Raw genomic sequence first — 15,297 nt, 5'->3', positions numbered from 1 at the left:
TAAGAAACATCTTTCTAATTAAACATTGTATTCAGGGTCTTAAGCAAATACATTTTAAATATAAATTTAAGCTATATTACTACATTGTCGCATATGTTATTGTGAACATTGATGTGTAAACTGTCTGAAAATCATTGGGGGACAAAATGACTCAACTTTACCTCAGAGTTCCACTGAATGCACATGCGACGAATAACCCTGGCAGTCCTGGAAATGCACTGAGAATTTCCATCACAAAATATGGCATGAGCTGAGAAGAAATGGATATGCTAACGTTAACGATATGAGCAATAGTAATAGTGGTACGTTACTGTTAAACAAATTATATTAAACCAATGACACGTGGATTATTTCAAATAAATGTATAGAGATCATCACCTGGTCTGGTGCAGAGACCAATCCACCTGACCAGGGGTCACAGCGGGAGTAGAATGCGTACATCATTAGACCAGATATCACAGCACAGAACAAAATTATCCACAAACCCAGCAGATTCAGATACAGAGCCCTATGACAAAAGAAAGACCTTTTTTATTAACTGAACTGGAAATATAAATGAAATGCTCCAAAATAAGAACTTTTTGTTTACAATTTTTGTTCTTATAGTGTATGTTTTTAAAATCAGAAATGTAAAGAGTAGTAGAAGTAAAAAAGCATTCAAGATTTACAACAGTTTAAGTTGGAAATGTCATTTTCAGTTCTATGATTAAAAAGTGATCAGGTAACAAATGGATCATAATTAGAGATGCACCAATATATCGGGCAATAATTGGTATCAGCCGATAAAAGCAAATTTTCACACTATCGCCTATTGGCCGATAAATTAAAAACAAACCGATAGTCAGGGCCGATATATCCTGTCAATCAAAAGAGGGCAGGAAAATGCACTGAATTTGTGCTTTGTGTAAAGAAAATGCTAAGAAACCAGTTTGATGTTCAATATTAATAGTAATTATATGAATTAATAAGATTCAGAAAGTTTAGAAATATTCATTTAATTTTCAGAATTTAGTTAATGTGTGTTAATAATAATTTGAGTAATGTGTTTGTTAATAACTGTTACCAGTTACTCTGAAACAAGTTGATGAAATGGAGAGAATAAAGTTTTTATTTGTATTTCTTTCAAAACATAATGATAAATTATTAATTATAATGAAATTATTAATTTAAAAGAAGGTATAAAAGGCAGAACCTCTAAACTATTGGTATTGTTATCGGTATCAGCAGATGTCACTCTAAATAATCGGCTATCGGTATCTATGCATCTCTAATAACTATTCCATAAATATAATTTAGTACCATAAAATCCCCTAAAAATACAAAATGTTAAATAAAAAACATTAACAAACCAGAGGGTTAAGAAATATTCGAGTACATTTAGGAATGTGGAAGTGTCACGCCTGCCAGCCGGAGTGCCTATGAAAGCCACCAGAGGGCACTCTTTCTGTCTCCTTTACAGCTTTATGAACTTCATTTCCCATAACCATTATTCTGTCACTAGATTTAGTGACTTCCCCGCCCCTTTTGAGACTTTTTTTCAAAAGTTTAGGGACAAATCTAGCAACTTCTTGGACAAACCTTATCTAGATTCTTATTTTCCCCACTGATCTATATACATATTTATATAGATCAATGAATTTGCCATTATGATGTCATCTAGAGACATTTAGCTACCAGTTTTAGCTACTTTCAATTGAAAGCAATTGGCAACACTGTTCATTACATTCAGCTATGTCTCATTATCCTTGTTAACCCTACCTACATAAGCCCTGTGTTTTCTGTCAGTCTTTGTGAAGTCTTGTATGTTGTTACACTGCATTTCTGAATGTTATCCTGGTTTCCTGTGTCTTGGTTTTTTGATTTTCTGCCTGTTTTCCAGATTACCCTTTTGCCTGTGTTTTCTGCCTGGTTGCTCATTTGGATTGTTTACCCATGTGTTTGACCTTTTGCCTGGATTACGAGTCAAGTCATCTTCATTTATATAGCGCTTTTCACAATACAGATTGTTTCAAAGCAGCTTCACAGTGATAATAGGAAAATTAATTGACAGATTGTTTTGGCTTTACAGCAGCTCTAAGAAAATATTATTATCGAGCTAAAGCAGGTTTTTGATTGAATCACTTCTGTTGTAAAAATTGTTAATTATTAACTTAGGGGCCACTTCAATGGCACCTTTCCTACTGAAAACCGAAGACTTTTAATGCATTCTTGCCGTTCATTTACGTGTTTAGTCTATAGGTTTGCGCATTTGAATGTGTATGTGCACAGACACTTAGTCTTTTTTACAAAGTGATATTGCCAAATTACTTGTCTTGTCCTCATAATACAGAAAAATTAGTCGTGTCCGCGGATCTATGCGAACTGGAATAATTTTGATAACGTTTTAGCTATACATAGGGAAAGGAAAGGGAAGGAGGCCTTCGCAGGGGATAGTTTAATTGACACTTCAGGGCTGCATTTTCGTATCTAGGAGCAGGTCTTTCATCTCAACTGGATACTGCCTGGATCTGGCAAGCTACGATTCTGGATTGTCCCAATAAAGCTACATTTGGATCTTCAACCCAAGTCTTGGAGCAGTCCTGTTACAGGAAGATTCTTTTATCCAAAGTGACTTACATTCAGGGTATATATTTTACCAGTTCATACATGACATAGTTATTATGTACTGATTAAGTTACAAGAATATTAAAGTAAAATACAAATTTCACCAAATATGTCATTATATAATGAATTACAACTACTCAAGTACTTTACACCACTGTTAACAATTAAACACATTGATATGTAACTGTATTTGTATAAATTTATAAATGTTTTCATATAAATTTAATGGCAATCAAGTTCAAGTGTTTTTTCAAAATCAAAATGTTTAATCAAAATCAAGTGTTTTTATCAAAATGCATGACCAGACTGTGGGAATATTAGGGAAAATTACATGTGATGGGAACTTACCACCGTGCGTGACTTTCTGTTTTGCAAGAGATGCATCTCTGGATGGTTGACTGGTTTACCCCATAGATACCCAACCACGTGAAGGTACCCCCTACAGTAAGGGTCCAGAACGTGTGTCGCCTTAGTGGATTGACATCAAAGCTGGAATAAATGGTGCACAAAAGTATTTTAACCATAGACTGTAAAAAAAAAAATATGGATGAAGTGTCCGTGACGTCACCCGTAAGTTTCTGAAGAACATTTTTGAAACCTAAAGCGGGCCGTTGCCATCTTGGCAGCGCATCACCGCACATCACTCCCGGATAACAGAAAATGGGCAAAGAGGTGGGACATGGGTGGAGCTGAGGTGACGTGACGGCAGCAGACAAATGGCTAGAGGTGACAGCAGCGGCAATCCACCTGTCACTCCTTAATTATAATTAATATAATTTAAACGGATGTGTTATAAAAAATTCACCCCCCTCACAGTTATCATGAAGGGCAAAATTAGCTATATAGACCAGAACCACAATTTGTTCCAGGCTGTAAACATGTTTTTTTTCTGCTGTAAAGTTGGACATTTTAACATGGGGCTCAATGAGATTCCGCTCTCTTTTAGAGCCTGACCCTAGCGGCCAGTCGATGAATTGCAGTTTAAGTCCGTATTGGCTTCAAGAAAAACAGGGGAAGTTGCCGCTTGATTTTAACCTGTTACCAAGTGTCAGTATTCTAATTTTTTTATTGATGCTGGTAAACAATGTATAAATCAATAATTACTCTAATTATGACAATAATACAACTAAAATGAAATGTGTTCTTATTTATTAAGTATAACATGAGTACATTGAGTGAATGTCCGAACACATACATACTCAAAGATGTGCATTCTTCCTCCTGTGTAAGCTGTGCTCCAAACAGACTCAATCCCCCCTACTTTAATCGCACCCTGGATCAGAACAGTGAGGAACCCAACCACCATCACCACCATCTGGAAGGCATCTGTCCAGACCACAGCCTTCAGTCCACCCTAAAGAACAAACATTGGCACTGTTTCTCCTGTTTCTGTCTGATTACCAGCCACTAAATACATCTGAATGCCCCATTCACCAAACTTTAAACATTTCTCCCAGGTTTAAATATACAGTAATATTTCAACAGTCAAACATTTCACAAGTTAGTTCACACAGTTCATGTTTTCTCATGAAACAAATAACTTTCTAGGAAGGACGGTGATATATTAACAGAGTAATTGATACTTCTCATTTTTTTTAACTATATATTTAATTTTATATTGACAATATAGTCATGTCGGAAGAAAAAAAAAAACAGTTTTTCTCCGAATACTGAAGCCTGATTGGTTCATGTCTGTGTATCTGCACAGACAAATGGCATTTCACCCCGCCAAAACAGGCAGGGCTGACTGCCATATCGTCTGAATCTTTCGACTTAGAAGATAGTGTTGACTTGTGTGCAAGCATAGTAGCACGGCAAGGTTATGATAGTAATCGAATCGTTCCCTTTCGATACAGTTCACTCCGCATTGCATCAGTTATTTACATGTATGAGGAATGCAGTTCAATAGCACTGTGATATTTGCGCAGAACGAAAGACTGTCCTGCAAGCATGTGGCCTGTGGGCGCTTGATGACAAAAAATATTGATATCTCCTGGATATTGTTACTTTGTAGGATGATTGCTCCTTCACAAACAAAGATAGCATAGTTCACTTAACATATTAGGTGTCTTCTTAGACTATAAATAGTATTAAGCTTCAAGAATGATAGATAAATTCATTGTTACCAACTGAAAATTTGCTGAACAAGAAATCTGTAGATGCCTTGATAAAATTATTATAGTGAGGCATTTTGCATTTAGAGAACAAGCAAATTTATACTGACAAAACAAAGTTACTTATGACAATTATTAAGAGAATAGCTGACAGAATTAAAAGTTATGCCTTGGAATTTTATTTTTTCTCACTGTATTTCTTTACAGTGAAGAGGTAAAAGAATATTGATTAAGTTGATCATTTGCAGTTTTTAAAACAACATAAGAATTTAAGAATGGATCATTTGCATTTCAAGATTATATAGAAGTATCCTAACTGAAAACATAATCACAATAAATGATAATCACAGTGGTAATCATAATCAAAAGAACAATCATAATAAAAATCAATACAATATCAATCACACTCAATCATTATCATTATCGATTACAGTCATATTCACATCACATCACAATCATAGATCATAAACATAATTACAATCATTATCATGTCAGTTCAAATCTTAATTTAACACTCACCAATGTGCAGTAAAAAGTGCAGACAATGCCAGTAGCAAATATGGATCCCCAAAGATCAAATCCTGTCACTGATGGGAAAAGAATAAAAAGTATATGTTTATATACCTGATATTCTGCATGAATGACTCATAAATTCAGAGTTGAATTTCATATAAATCAGTATTTCTCAACAAGGAAGAAGGGGCCCACTAGGGGGCCTCAGCAAACCTCCAGGAAGGACCCAATGAAACTGAAATTATTTATATTCAGTTAACACAATCTTAATTAAAAAGCAAAACAAACAAACAAACAAACAAAAAACCACACAAAAAAAACCTTTAAGCACAAAGCACTAAAAAATTCATAATCAAATTACTAAGCAACCACTGATGGGAATAACACAAAAAAAAGATATAATTTTAAAGCTTAGATACTCGGCTATTTTGTTTAGCTCTTAATGAGTGCTGAGTCATCCCGCTAAACTGGAGTGTGCCACCTAGCTACAAAAAATAATAATAATCATATTTCTTAAAACTACTGCCTTGATCAACACAATATAGGTGTCATTTAAGAGCTTAGAGTCTGAACTTTGCAATGAATGAAGCCAATTTGATTACTCCTAAGTAGTGCTGAGTTATTTGCTGAAAAATAGAAAAATAAAAAAATTCATAATTTATGAAATACTTTTTTGTACTATGTACTGCAATGTGTTAAAAACATCATACGGCTCAGATAATCATGTGTCACATGTCATTTGAAAGGTCTCGCGGAGTAGAATACAACAAGCATAGGCCTAAATGTTTTGGGCTTTGACTAAACTTGAACGAGTTTTTGTACGTGAACCCACGCAAGACCCATATGTAAATAATAGATTCTCACGATTAAAATAAGTCCAATATAATCAACATAATCCAATAAATCTATCACAAGTTATTCCTCACAGAATTACGACACATAAAACCCCACAGGCGCACACACGTTAACTAAAATCAGATGTAGCTTTCACGTGTCATTTTCGATTATAACTTGATGAAAAATGCAAAGATCCTAGAAAATGGCACATCATTACTTGCAGTGGATGCTCCCAGATTGAAATGAGTCCAAAAAATCAACACAATCCCTTGCGCCGATCACAAGATATTCCCTCATGGAGAAACGATTTTAAAAATGCCCATTGGGGGGCCTCAAGGGTTAAAAAAAAGGCTACCTTGGTTCCAAATGCTGTAACTTTTGATTACTTTATGCTATTACCACAAAATTTGATCCAGATACAGCTCATATGCAGGGGAATTGTCCTCCTACCTTATTTCCTCCTAGTTATTGCATGTGAAATAAGAAAGATATGCAAATTTACAATGAAAAATTATGTTGTTGTTTTTTTGTGTTTGTTTTTGTATTTTATCAGCAGTTTCTCGGCATGACTCTCCTTGCTATAGATTTGGAGTTATGAGTCTTTACTTTTGTGTATGTCACTTAGAAAAAACAACTCTAAAAATGCCTTCAAGGCTTAAGGGGTTAAACTGCATCAACTTGTCAAAATGGCAAAGTCTGTCTGGAACTGCATAAACATTGTTATATTAACTATCTAGTGGACGCTGCTTTATTGGGAATAACCTCAAATGAGAAATCATTCTACATCATTCTGTTAATTTACTGAACAGGTTTTTTGTTCTATATGAAGCCTGTTCTTTATGAAGATTTTTTTCTAAATTTCCCTTGTGTTCTTCATTAAAAAAATGATGGAAAATAAAAGAATTTTTGGTTTAGGTGATTTTTTTCTTTTAATTGTGCTTATGGCAGAACTATAAGCACAGATGATTACATGGAAAAAATGCCAGTCTGACTGTCATGTAAGGTAAGGTTCTCAAAAAATTATAGTGAGCTCAAGTGAGTTTCAATTTGTAAGTAGTATTATGATAATTATACTGAAACAAGATTGCATGTATCCTTCATGGTTAAAATTGTCATGGAAAATTTGCCATCTACCACTGCAGAAAAGCCAAGGGAAATACTTTTAAATATAGGTGTACTGTTGTTACTGAATAAAAGTACACCTATATTTAAAATTATTCAATATAGATTTACTGCAGATTATTAAAGAGTAGGAAATAGTTTTATATAATAAAACATAACTCATAATACTTTTTGCTTTAGCTGTTACGTTTTGCTACTCTGGAAATGTGCTAGATTGCTAATGTTGGCTACTGTAACAATAATGCATGGAGGCAGAGTATGAAGATGAACCCAGCTGCAGGAGTTTATTGCAGAACTGTGGCGTAGATGAGGCAAGTATCACAGGGTAAGTTTACAGATAAGTATGCAGGTTTAGCAAACACAGAACGTGCTGGAGATGCAGGTGAATAATGCAGGTAAGTGCTGAATATTCCTTTATCAACTTAACAAATCTATTTTTTCTTTTCACAGGACTAATTCACAAACATATATTGGAAATCCACTCTCAGATCATCATGAAACAAAAGGTTCAGGTAACATCAGTTCAATACTGTATATCACAAAATCTCTAAGAAACATGGTCACTTATCTTCCTGGGAATAACAGGCAGGTAAAAGGATACATCAAAGCTTGACAGAGGGTACATTTACATGACATTACTGTACTAAACATGGAAAAGTTTTTCCTTTGCATTTTCCGCGTACAGGTGACATAATTGTCAAAATGATCCCCTTTCACACGGATCTGCGAAAACGACTAAAAACGCTGTATAATGCATGCCAGGCCAGTAGTTGGTGAGGTCACTTTATAAAGAAACACTATTTCAAGACATAAACAATAACAAACACGTTGGAATGCTATTGCGCATGTCTGGTCCTGAAGCATTTCCGGTTGTGCTATTTTTAAATCACAGATCTGTCAAAGCGCATTCTTTTAGTCTAGCACAAACGGAAAAGTTAAGGTATTTACAAAAATTGAAAATAAATGAAAAATTATCTAGATGACTAAAATCACCTGGTTGATGCATACAATTACTTTCTTAGAGGAAAGGTTGGGAACATTTGTTTGTACAATGTGGATGACATTTGTCTTGTGTTTGGTGAAGCTGAAGCAAGTCAAATGGTGTCAAAAACTTATTCGTCTTGGTTTGTCGCTAAGGTGCTCGGGGAGGTTATTATTAGTTTACACTGCACTTGCATGGCTGTGTGTCTATGCAAATAAGTAAATTATATAATTACATTTCTAACTGTATGTTAGTAAACTACATAGCATACAGTTAGTGCCATTATTACTTATTTCATATGTTTCAAACTGTGTGTGCTTAGGTTAGGTAAGGTTTGTAGCCATGTTGCTGCAATCCTTGTTGCTGTGGAATAGTGTATAAAAGGGTTTGAATGCTCCATCTGTAACATCTGTGCCTTGCATGAGATAAAAGATAAAAGTTGATACTTGTAGATTAGGAAATGTACAAAGCCATTTTGTTTTAGATTGATCCAAAACCAGTGGAAGACATTGATATTTCCAAGCCGGTCAGACAAAGAGCAGTTCAGAATAAAACATACAGATTACACTTAGGTCGTTGATGGTGGACACATTTACAGAAACCTGATAAATGACAACATATACAAAATATGTTCCTATATGGTTTTCAAGTACACAGTCACATACAGACATGCAACACAACACACACACACACATATATATATTTTGGGGGGGCTCTGGCCACATCTTAAGTCCTCATGCCTCCCTGCCACATTGGGCATCTTTCTCCTGGTGTTTTTCAGAGTCAGTAGAAGGGTCTCTTTTGTGTCCTAAGTTATTGTAACTGACGTTAATTATCTACCGCCTGTAAACTGTTAGTGTCTTAAGGACTGTTCCACAGGTACATGTGCAATAATTGTTTATGGTTCATTGATCAAGCATGAAAAACATTGTTAAACCCTTTTTGTAGTCTGGACTTTCATAGTCATATGATGACTTTCCTAAAGACAAAAATAGAAAAACAATTATTATTTAATTTAATCTGGTTAATGCACAGTATTTAAAAATACTACTGTCATTGTTTAATGCATTAGCGTATGTTGGATTTAACATTAGCCAAGCTTAATAAGTGATGAAAATTTTTTATCTTTTGTAAACTAATGCAGTTAGCTAATGTTACACAATACAACATTATTGTAACGTGTTACTCATTGGATTTGTCAGCTGACTAGATAGCTAGACAACTAATGTGAACTGCTTCTTTCCTTATTATTACTAATTTGAGACTTTCCCTTTCCATACAGTTTACTCACACTCCATCAGTCTTTTAGCTGACGCTTTGGGGAACACAGTCCAATAGCACCGTGCTACAAGCGCAGAATGGAAGACCCGTCCAGCGAGCCCAGCCCAAAGAACTCAGGGATGAGGGATTTAAATGGGATTTCATAGAAAACTCTAAGGTGGAATACCATGAGGCAAAGAATTCACCCTGCATGGTGAGGCTCAGGCCAATGAGGCCGAAACCCCAGGGGCATCAAAAGGTCACAGACTGTCTAAGCAGACAAGATCTGTGCCTGAAGGGCAGGGCCATCCAAGTAATAAATCCTGGTAAAGGCAGACAGTGAGGATGAGCCAGCCACCGCGCAGATGTCATTAATGGATATTCCGTTCAACCATGCCCAGGATAAGGCCATTTTCCTAGTGGAGTGGACCTTCACTCCAATAGGACACTGTAAGCCTAAGGAAGCATAGGCAGGCACAATCACATCCACTATCCAATGGGATAATCCCTGCTTCGTGACTGGCAGCCCTTTAGCGTGGCCTCCGAAGCATACAAAGAGCTGCTCTGACTGCCGGAATTGGCTCGACATATATCGAGCTCGAAATATATCCTGAGGGCCCAGGCAGAGTTGGTGCAAGAACTGCTCAACCTCAGAAGAGCAGAGAGAGTTATGACCTGTGCCCTGAACGAAGTGGAGAGCATCTTTGGTACATAACCATGCCTTGGCTTGAGGACAACCTTACAGTCGTTTGGCCCAAACACGAGACAGGATGCACTCACAGAGAGCACTTGCAAGACAACGACTCGCTTAACTGTCTGAAGCAGCTTGAACGGAGGGCCCTAAGGACCGTAGACAGGTCCCGGGTAGGAACCGTATGGGGGCGAGGCAGATGCAGCCTCCTAGCCCCCATAAGGAACTTGACTACTAAGTCATTTCTTCCAACTGATTGGCCACAACAGGGGTCTGATATGCCGCAATAGCCACCACATACACCTTGAGAGTGAATAGGGTGTGCCCTGCATCCAGCAGTTCTTGTAGGAAGGACAAGACTGTGATGTCACAAGAGAGAGGATGCACACCAGTCGGAAAAGTCGGACCATTTAAGGGCGTAAAGATGCCTAATAGAGGGCGCACTGGCCTCTGCAATGGTGTTAAAGACATCTTGCGAAAGGCGTGCTGGCTCCTGTCGAGGGACCATAGATGGAGGCTCCACAACTCGGGTTGGGGGTGCCAAATCGTCCCTTTTGCCTAGGAAAGGAGGTCCCTCCTCAGTGGAATTGGCCAGGGGGCTGCTGACAACAGCTGCACCATCTAGGCGCACCAATGTTGGTCCTGCCAGAGCTACTTCGGGAAAGGCATACAGGCGCAAGTTGGGCCAATCGTGGGCCTTTCCTTTGAAAGGAATATTAGACAGTGAGAATTCTCTCCTAAGGTGAAGTGGGGGGGGGACTACTCCATGGAGCTCATCCAGTCCTCCACATGGTGTCATCAACAAATTCCTCCTCTGAGCCCAGAAAAGACCCCAAACCACTCGCAGCAGACAAAGGGCACAGGTCTTCATAAGTGAAGAGCACGGGGGAATCCTCTCACTAAGGAGAGAGCGAGGCATGCAGGATCTGGGCCGGCGTGAGCTCATTGGAACCCGTCTGCTCAGCCCCATGGCTCCGCTGTTTCTTCCTCCGCAGCTCCTGGGGGGCTCTTCCACTGTGAGCAGAAGGCTTCTTTCTTCGTCTTCTCTTTGGAGTCAAGCGAGGAGATGATCTATGCACTTGTAGGAGAAATATTATGATGAAATGGCATTCATCACCGACTTATATAGACAGGTAGCCCTGTCCGTTTTGGTGGGCTGAAATGTCATTTGTCTGTGCAGGTGCACAGACGTGATTCAATCAGGCTTTAACATTTGGAGAAAATTAGTTTTCCCCAAAGCGTCAGCTAAAAGACTGATGCAATGCGAGTGAACCATATCGAAAGTGAACCTTTTTCACTACACGTGTCAAAACGCTACATATGATGGAGCCACAATACTAGCTCAAATTATGCTGCATCATACTTAAACAGTTAATGTAAAGATATACAAATAATTCAATAGAAAAAAATGTCATTTACTTACCAGAATCAAAATATGTGCTGCATATCCTAGAGTTGCTAGTTGGTATCCAGCCTTCTTGCTTCACTGCTGCAATCTAGGCATCACATCGTGATGTCTCGAAATTTAAACACTTTAATTTCTGAAAGTAGGTTAGTTCCGGTTGTGAAGTAGCATCCAACCACCGAATAACACAGAGTAATATATACAGCTGTGATCACAGCATGCTGATATACAGCCATATCGCACGACTATGAGTGTGATATTGTGTTTATACAACAGTTTGACAGCACAAGTGAGTAAATAAATAAGAAACAACAACAGAGTCTTTAAAAACCCTCTTTTGTGTAGAACTACTTCCTTCCGCCATGGATTCAAATCTCAAGTTGACAGTTTAACAGTTGATCTCAAGTCTCCGTTACTAATTGTAAAATGTCACTTTAGAACTAGTAACAAAGGAACGTTAAGTCGCCTCAAAAACATTGTCATGAAAGTTGACTCTCTTTAAGTACACTTAAGTGGTCTTTTATTTCATTAATATCAACTGCAAATACATTTTTTTTAAATATACTTTTAAAATTTGAAGTACACTACAAGTGCACATTCAATTAAGTGCACTTTTTCACAAGGGACATTCATTCATGAAATTATTCTCATATAGCATCTCAAATACTTTTTAAAAGAGTCATGAATTGAGAAATCAAAATTTTCGGTAACATTTTACAACAAGGTTTATTAGTTAAACATGAATTAATGTATTAACTAACATGAACTAACCATGAGCAATACATTTGTATTTACTAATCTTCGTTAACGTTAGTTCATGAAAATACAGTTGTTCATTGTTTGTTCATGATAGTTCACAGTGCATTAACTAATGTTAACAAGATTTTAATTATGTATTAGTAAATGTTGAAATTAACATGAACATAGATTAATAAATGCTTTATAAGTGCAGTTCATTTTTAGTTCATGTTAACTAATGTAGTTAACTAATAAACCTTATTTTGTAAAGTGTTACCAAATTTTCTTGATCCTGTTTGAGAAGTTTGAGAACTCAAAACTTTCTCATTAGTCCAAAAACACCTTTTATTGAAACCAAGCTGCCAAATGACTCATTTCAGATTTTCCTTCAGTATTATGTAATAGTGCGACGAAAGACCGCCGCTACAGAATCAAATCAATGCCTACTTCTACACCATCGCGTATAGATACAGGGCCACTGGACTGAAAATCACAAAATGTCTCAGTAGAGCATTATTTGTTTGTTCGGTACATTTCACTGTGAATTCTTTGGTAAATCAGTCGCAATTCTTCATAGGCTTTGCAAACAGACTTTTACTGACCCAACAGTAATGCCACAACATGTAAGTAACCGTGTTAATTCTAATGCCTAATTTGTGATCAGTGATTTCTGATATGTAATGATTCATGTACAGTCAGACATCCTCGGTCTCAAAATAATTTATTGCTGTTTATGCATCAGTAAATCAAGCTAGTGACTAAACGGTCAACTTCATATTGTTTCTCTTAGTGGTCTGAAAATAATCTATTATTTAAATTGATTAAATCATGTCCAGAAAGCGATCAAAGAAGCCTCCCTTTACAGTATAATCGCTGGAGCTGTCAATCACACAGTGCGAGTTTATTAGTTCTGGACTCTGGACAAAACTCCTGTTACAATCAATGACACTGTCTACACTGCACAATGAATCTCTTATTTCCACCACGTATGAACCGTTATGATGAAAGTATTCGTGAGAGTGCAGAAATTGTGTGGCATTCATGCGCTCAACAGACATGTCTGTCACTGGCTACAATGCTCATATTTTCATGTGACGGGAGTAGATATAAATATAATGCTATAATTAACACTTTTCACAATTAGTTAATCTCGACAGCTGTAATGGTAAAAACATAGTAATAAGTTTCAAATGAGTTCCACATGTAATAGCCTACTCATTTCATATGCAAAGATGTTAGCCAATCTTTGTTTACATTAGTTTACATTAAAGTCTCACAGCATACCCCTTCCAACAGAGCATTCAAATCAGAGGGCTAAAATTAGGGTAGTAAATAGCCTTTAATTTCTAAATCATGACAATTTTTATGAAAAAAAAAAAAAAACACAAAAAAACAAGGTATTTTATTTCTTTGTGATGAATGCAGACTGACCTTGATTCAGAGCTAAAGCAGGAGCGTAAACTACCACACCCGTGTACAGAATCTGAGAAGTTAAAAATAGAACAATCAGCATAACAATTTATCAAAAACCAAACTACAAAATATATGTTTTAAGTGTATGAATATTGAATTACACTCACCGTTTGAATGATATAAATTAGAGTGGCTGCAACACGAACAAGCTTACAAAAACGCAATTCCAAATACTGTGAGAAAAACACAAGTTACAAATCAGAACAAATATGTATCATGCTGGGCCTTAACTTGCATGACTACAGCTGACACAGGATTTATTACTAAAGGTCATGACCTCCAAAAGCCTAGCAACATCTGGCCAACATCACATCTAACTCAGTACTTCATTTCTGTCCTGTAGACATATTCTATATTTGAATATGGTAATATTAATATATTATGCAATAATGAGATCATGTGATATTAATATATTGTAAAAAGTGAAAATGTGCCATAAAAGTTACCATAAAAATTATAAATTTTTCAGTAGTGTAAGCCAATGTCAGTTTGATTCAGTCACATTAAATATTATATTTGACTTGATCAAAACCAGTTAATTTTAAACATTTTGAGATAATTGACAAAATATTATTACAGTGTAGTATAAAAAGGCACACTACACTAAAAAAAAAAATCTAAATGTAAGATCTATGTAGTTGAATTGCATATAAGGTTTCTATTCATTTGTATTACACAGTTTTAACAAAAACTAATAAACTTAATGTGATGCATGTTGTCAGTCATACATAAATGAAAAATGATTTTTTTTATTTTTTTTTAATGAATGCACTCATTCAAATTGCTTAGAATCAGCATAAATCTGTTAAAAAGTATGAACATGGTTAAAATATGGCTAGCTGTGGAACAAGCAATATTCAGTTATGATTGACAAATATGCATCACATTAAGTTTATTAGTTTGTTTGTTAAAACTGTGTAATCCAAATCAATGTAAATCTTATGTGCAATTCAAATATATAAATCTTAAATTTGGTAACACTTCATAGGGAACTGAAGTATGTTCCCCATACTGAAGTGTTACCATTATTACAATTATTATTATTATTATTATTATTATTATTAATAATAATATTAATATTTTAACATTTGACTTCAAAAGCAAATCTGAAATGTACATTCATACCTCGTATGTACTGGTGATGCCTGATCTGTAGAACACAGGCAGGAAAAGCTCTGCGGTTAAAAACACCACAAATGTGTAAGCGACCCCAAAGATGACATAAGAGGCTCCGTATCTGTACACATCTGATGGGGCCCCAATCACTGTCACAGCAGACATGAAGCTGGCGGTGAGAGAAAGGGCCACGGGCCCGCAAGACATCTGACGGCCCCCAACCAGAAAATCTTTAGATGAGGCTTTCTTCCTCTCTTTGATGGCGAAGAAGATCCCGATACCTGACGAGACCACAAACAGAAAGGCAAACACCACATAGTCCCCAACCTGGAAGGTCCCTACAATGTGCTCCATGTTTCGTCAGTTTGAGACAGAATCCGATCAAACTGGTAGTTAGGGCTCCAGTATCTCTAGTTCAGACACCTCACATGTTAATCGTGTT

The 15,297-nt window shown here is 36.4% G+C and overlaps 1 protein-coding gene and 1 long non-coding RNA gene across 2 annotated transcripts in view; both read right to left on the bottom strand.

The window, feature by feature from the left end:
* The window catches only part of slc5a12 (solute carrier family 5 member 12), a 24,609-nt gene extending 9,312 nt beyond the window's left edge, over positions 1–15,297 (bottom strand). Inside the window, exons 1-8 of the mRNA XM_051884549.1 lie at positions 14,865–15,297; positions 13,847–13,912; positions 13,698–13,749; positions 5,238–5,305; positions 3,804–3,958; positions 2,953–3,093; positions 379–508; positions 162–250 (exon numbers count right to left, since the gene is read on the bottom strand). Coding sequence (XP_051740509.1) covers positions 162–250; positions 379–508; positions 2,953–3,093; positions 3,804–3,958; positions 5,238–5,305; positions 13,698–13,749; positions 13,847–13,912; positions 14,865–15,209 — 1,046 coding nt within the window. The 5' untranslated portion in view covers positions 15,210–15,297. The remainder of the gene's footprint in view (positions 1–161; positions 251–378; positions 509–2,952; positions 3,094–3,803; positions 3,959–5,237; positions 5,306–13,697; positions 13,750–13,846; positions 13,913–14,864) is intronic.
* Positions 7,448–13,691, bottom strand: LOC127507440 (uncharacterized). Its single transcript, XR_007928351.1, has 2 exons — positions 11,547–13,691; positions 7,448–9,151 (listed from the first exon to the last, which is right to left on the bottom strand). It is a non-coding gene; the product is annotated as an uncharacterized LOC127507440 (long non-coding RNA).

Source organism: Ctenopharyngodon idella, chromosome 24 (assembly GCF_019924925.1).
Source record: "Ctenopharyngodon idella isolate HZGC_01 chromosome 24, HZGC01, whole genome shotgun sequence".
NCBI classification, from domain to species: Eukaryota; Metazoa; Chordata; class Actinopteri; order Cypriniformes; family Xenocyprididae; genus Ctenopharyngodon; species Ctenopharyngodon idella.
Note: the sequence above shows the minus strand (reverse complement) of the source record. Positions and strands in the feature narration are given on the sequence as shown.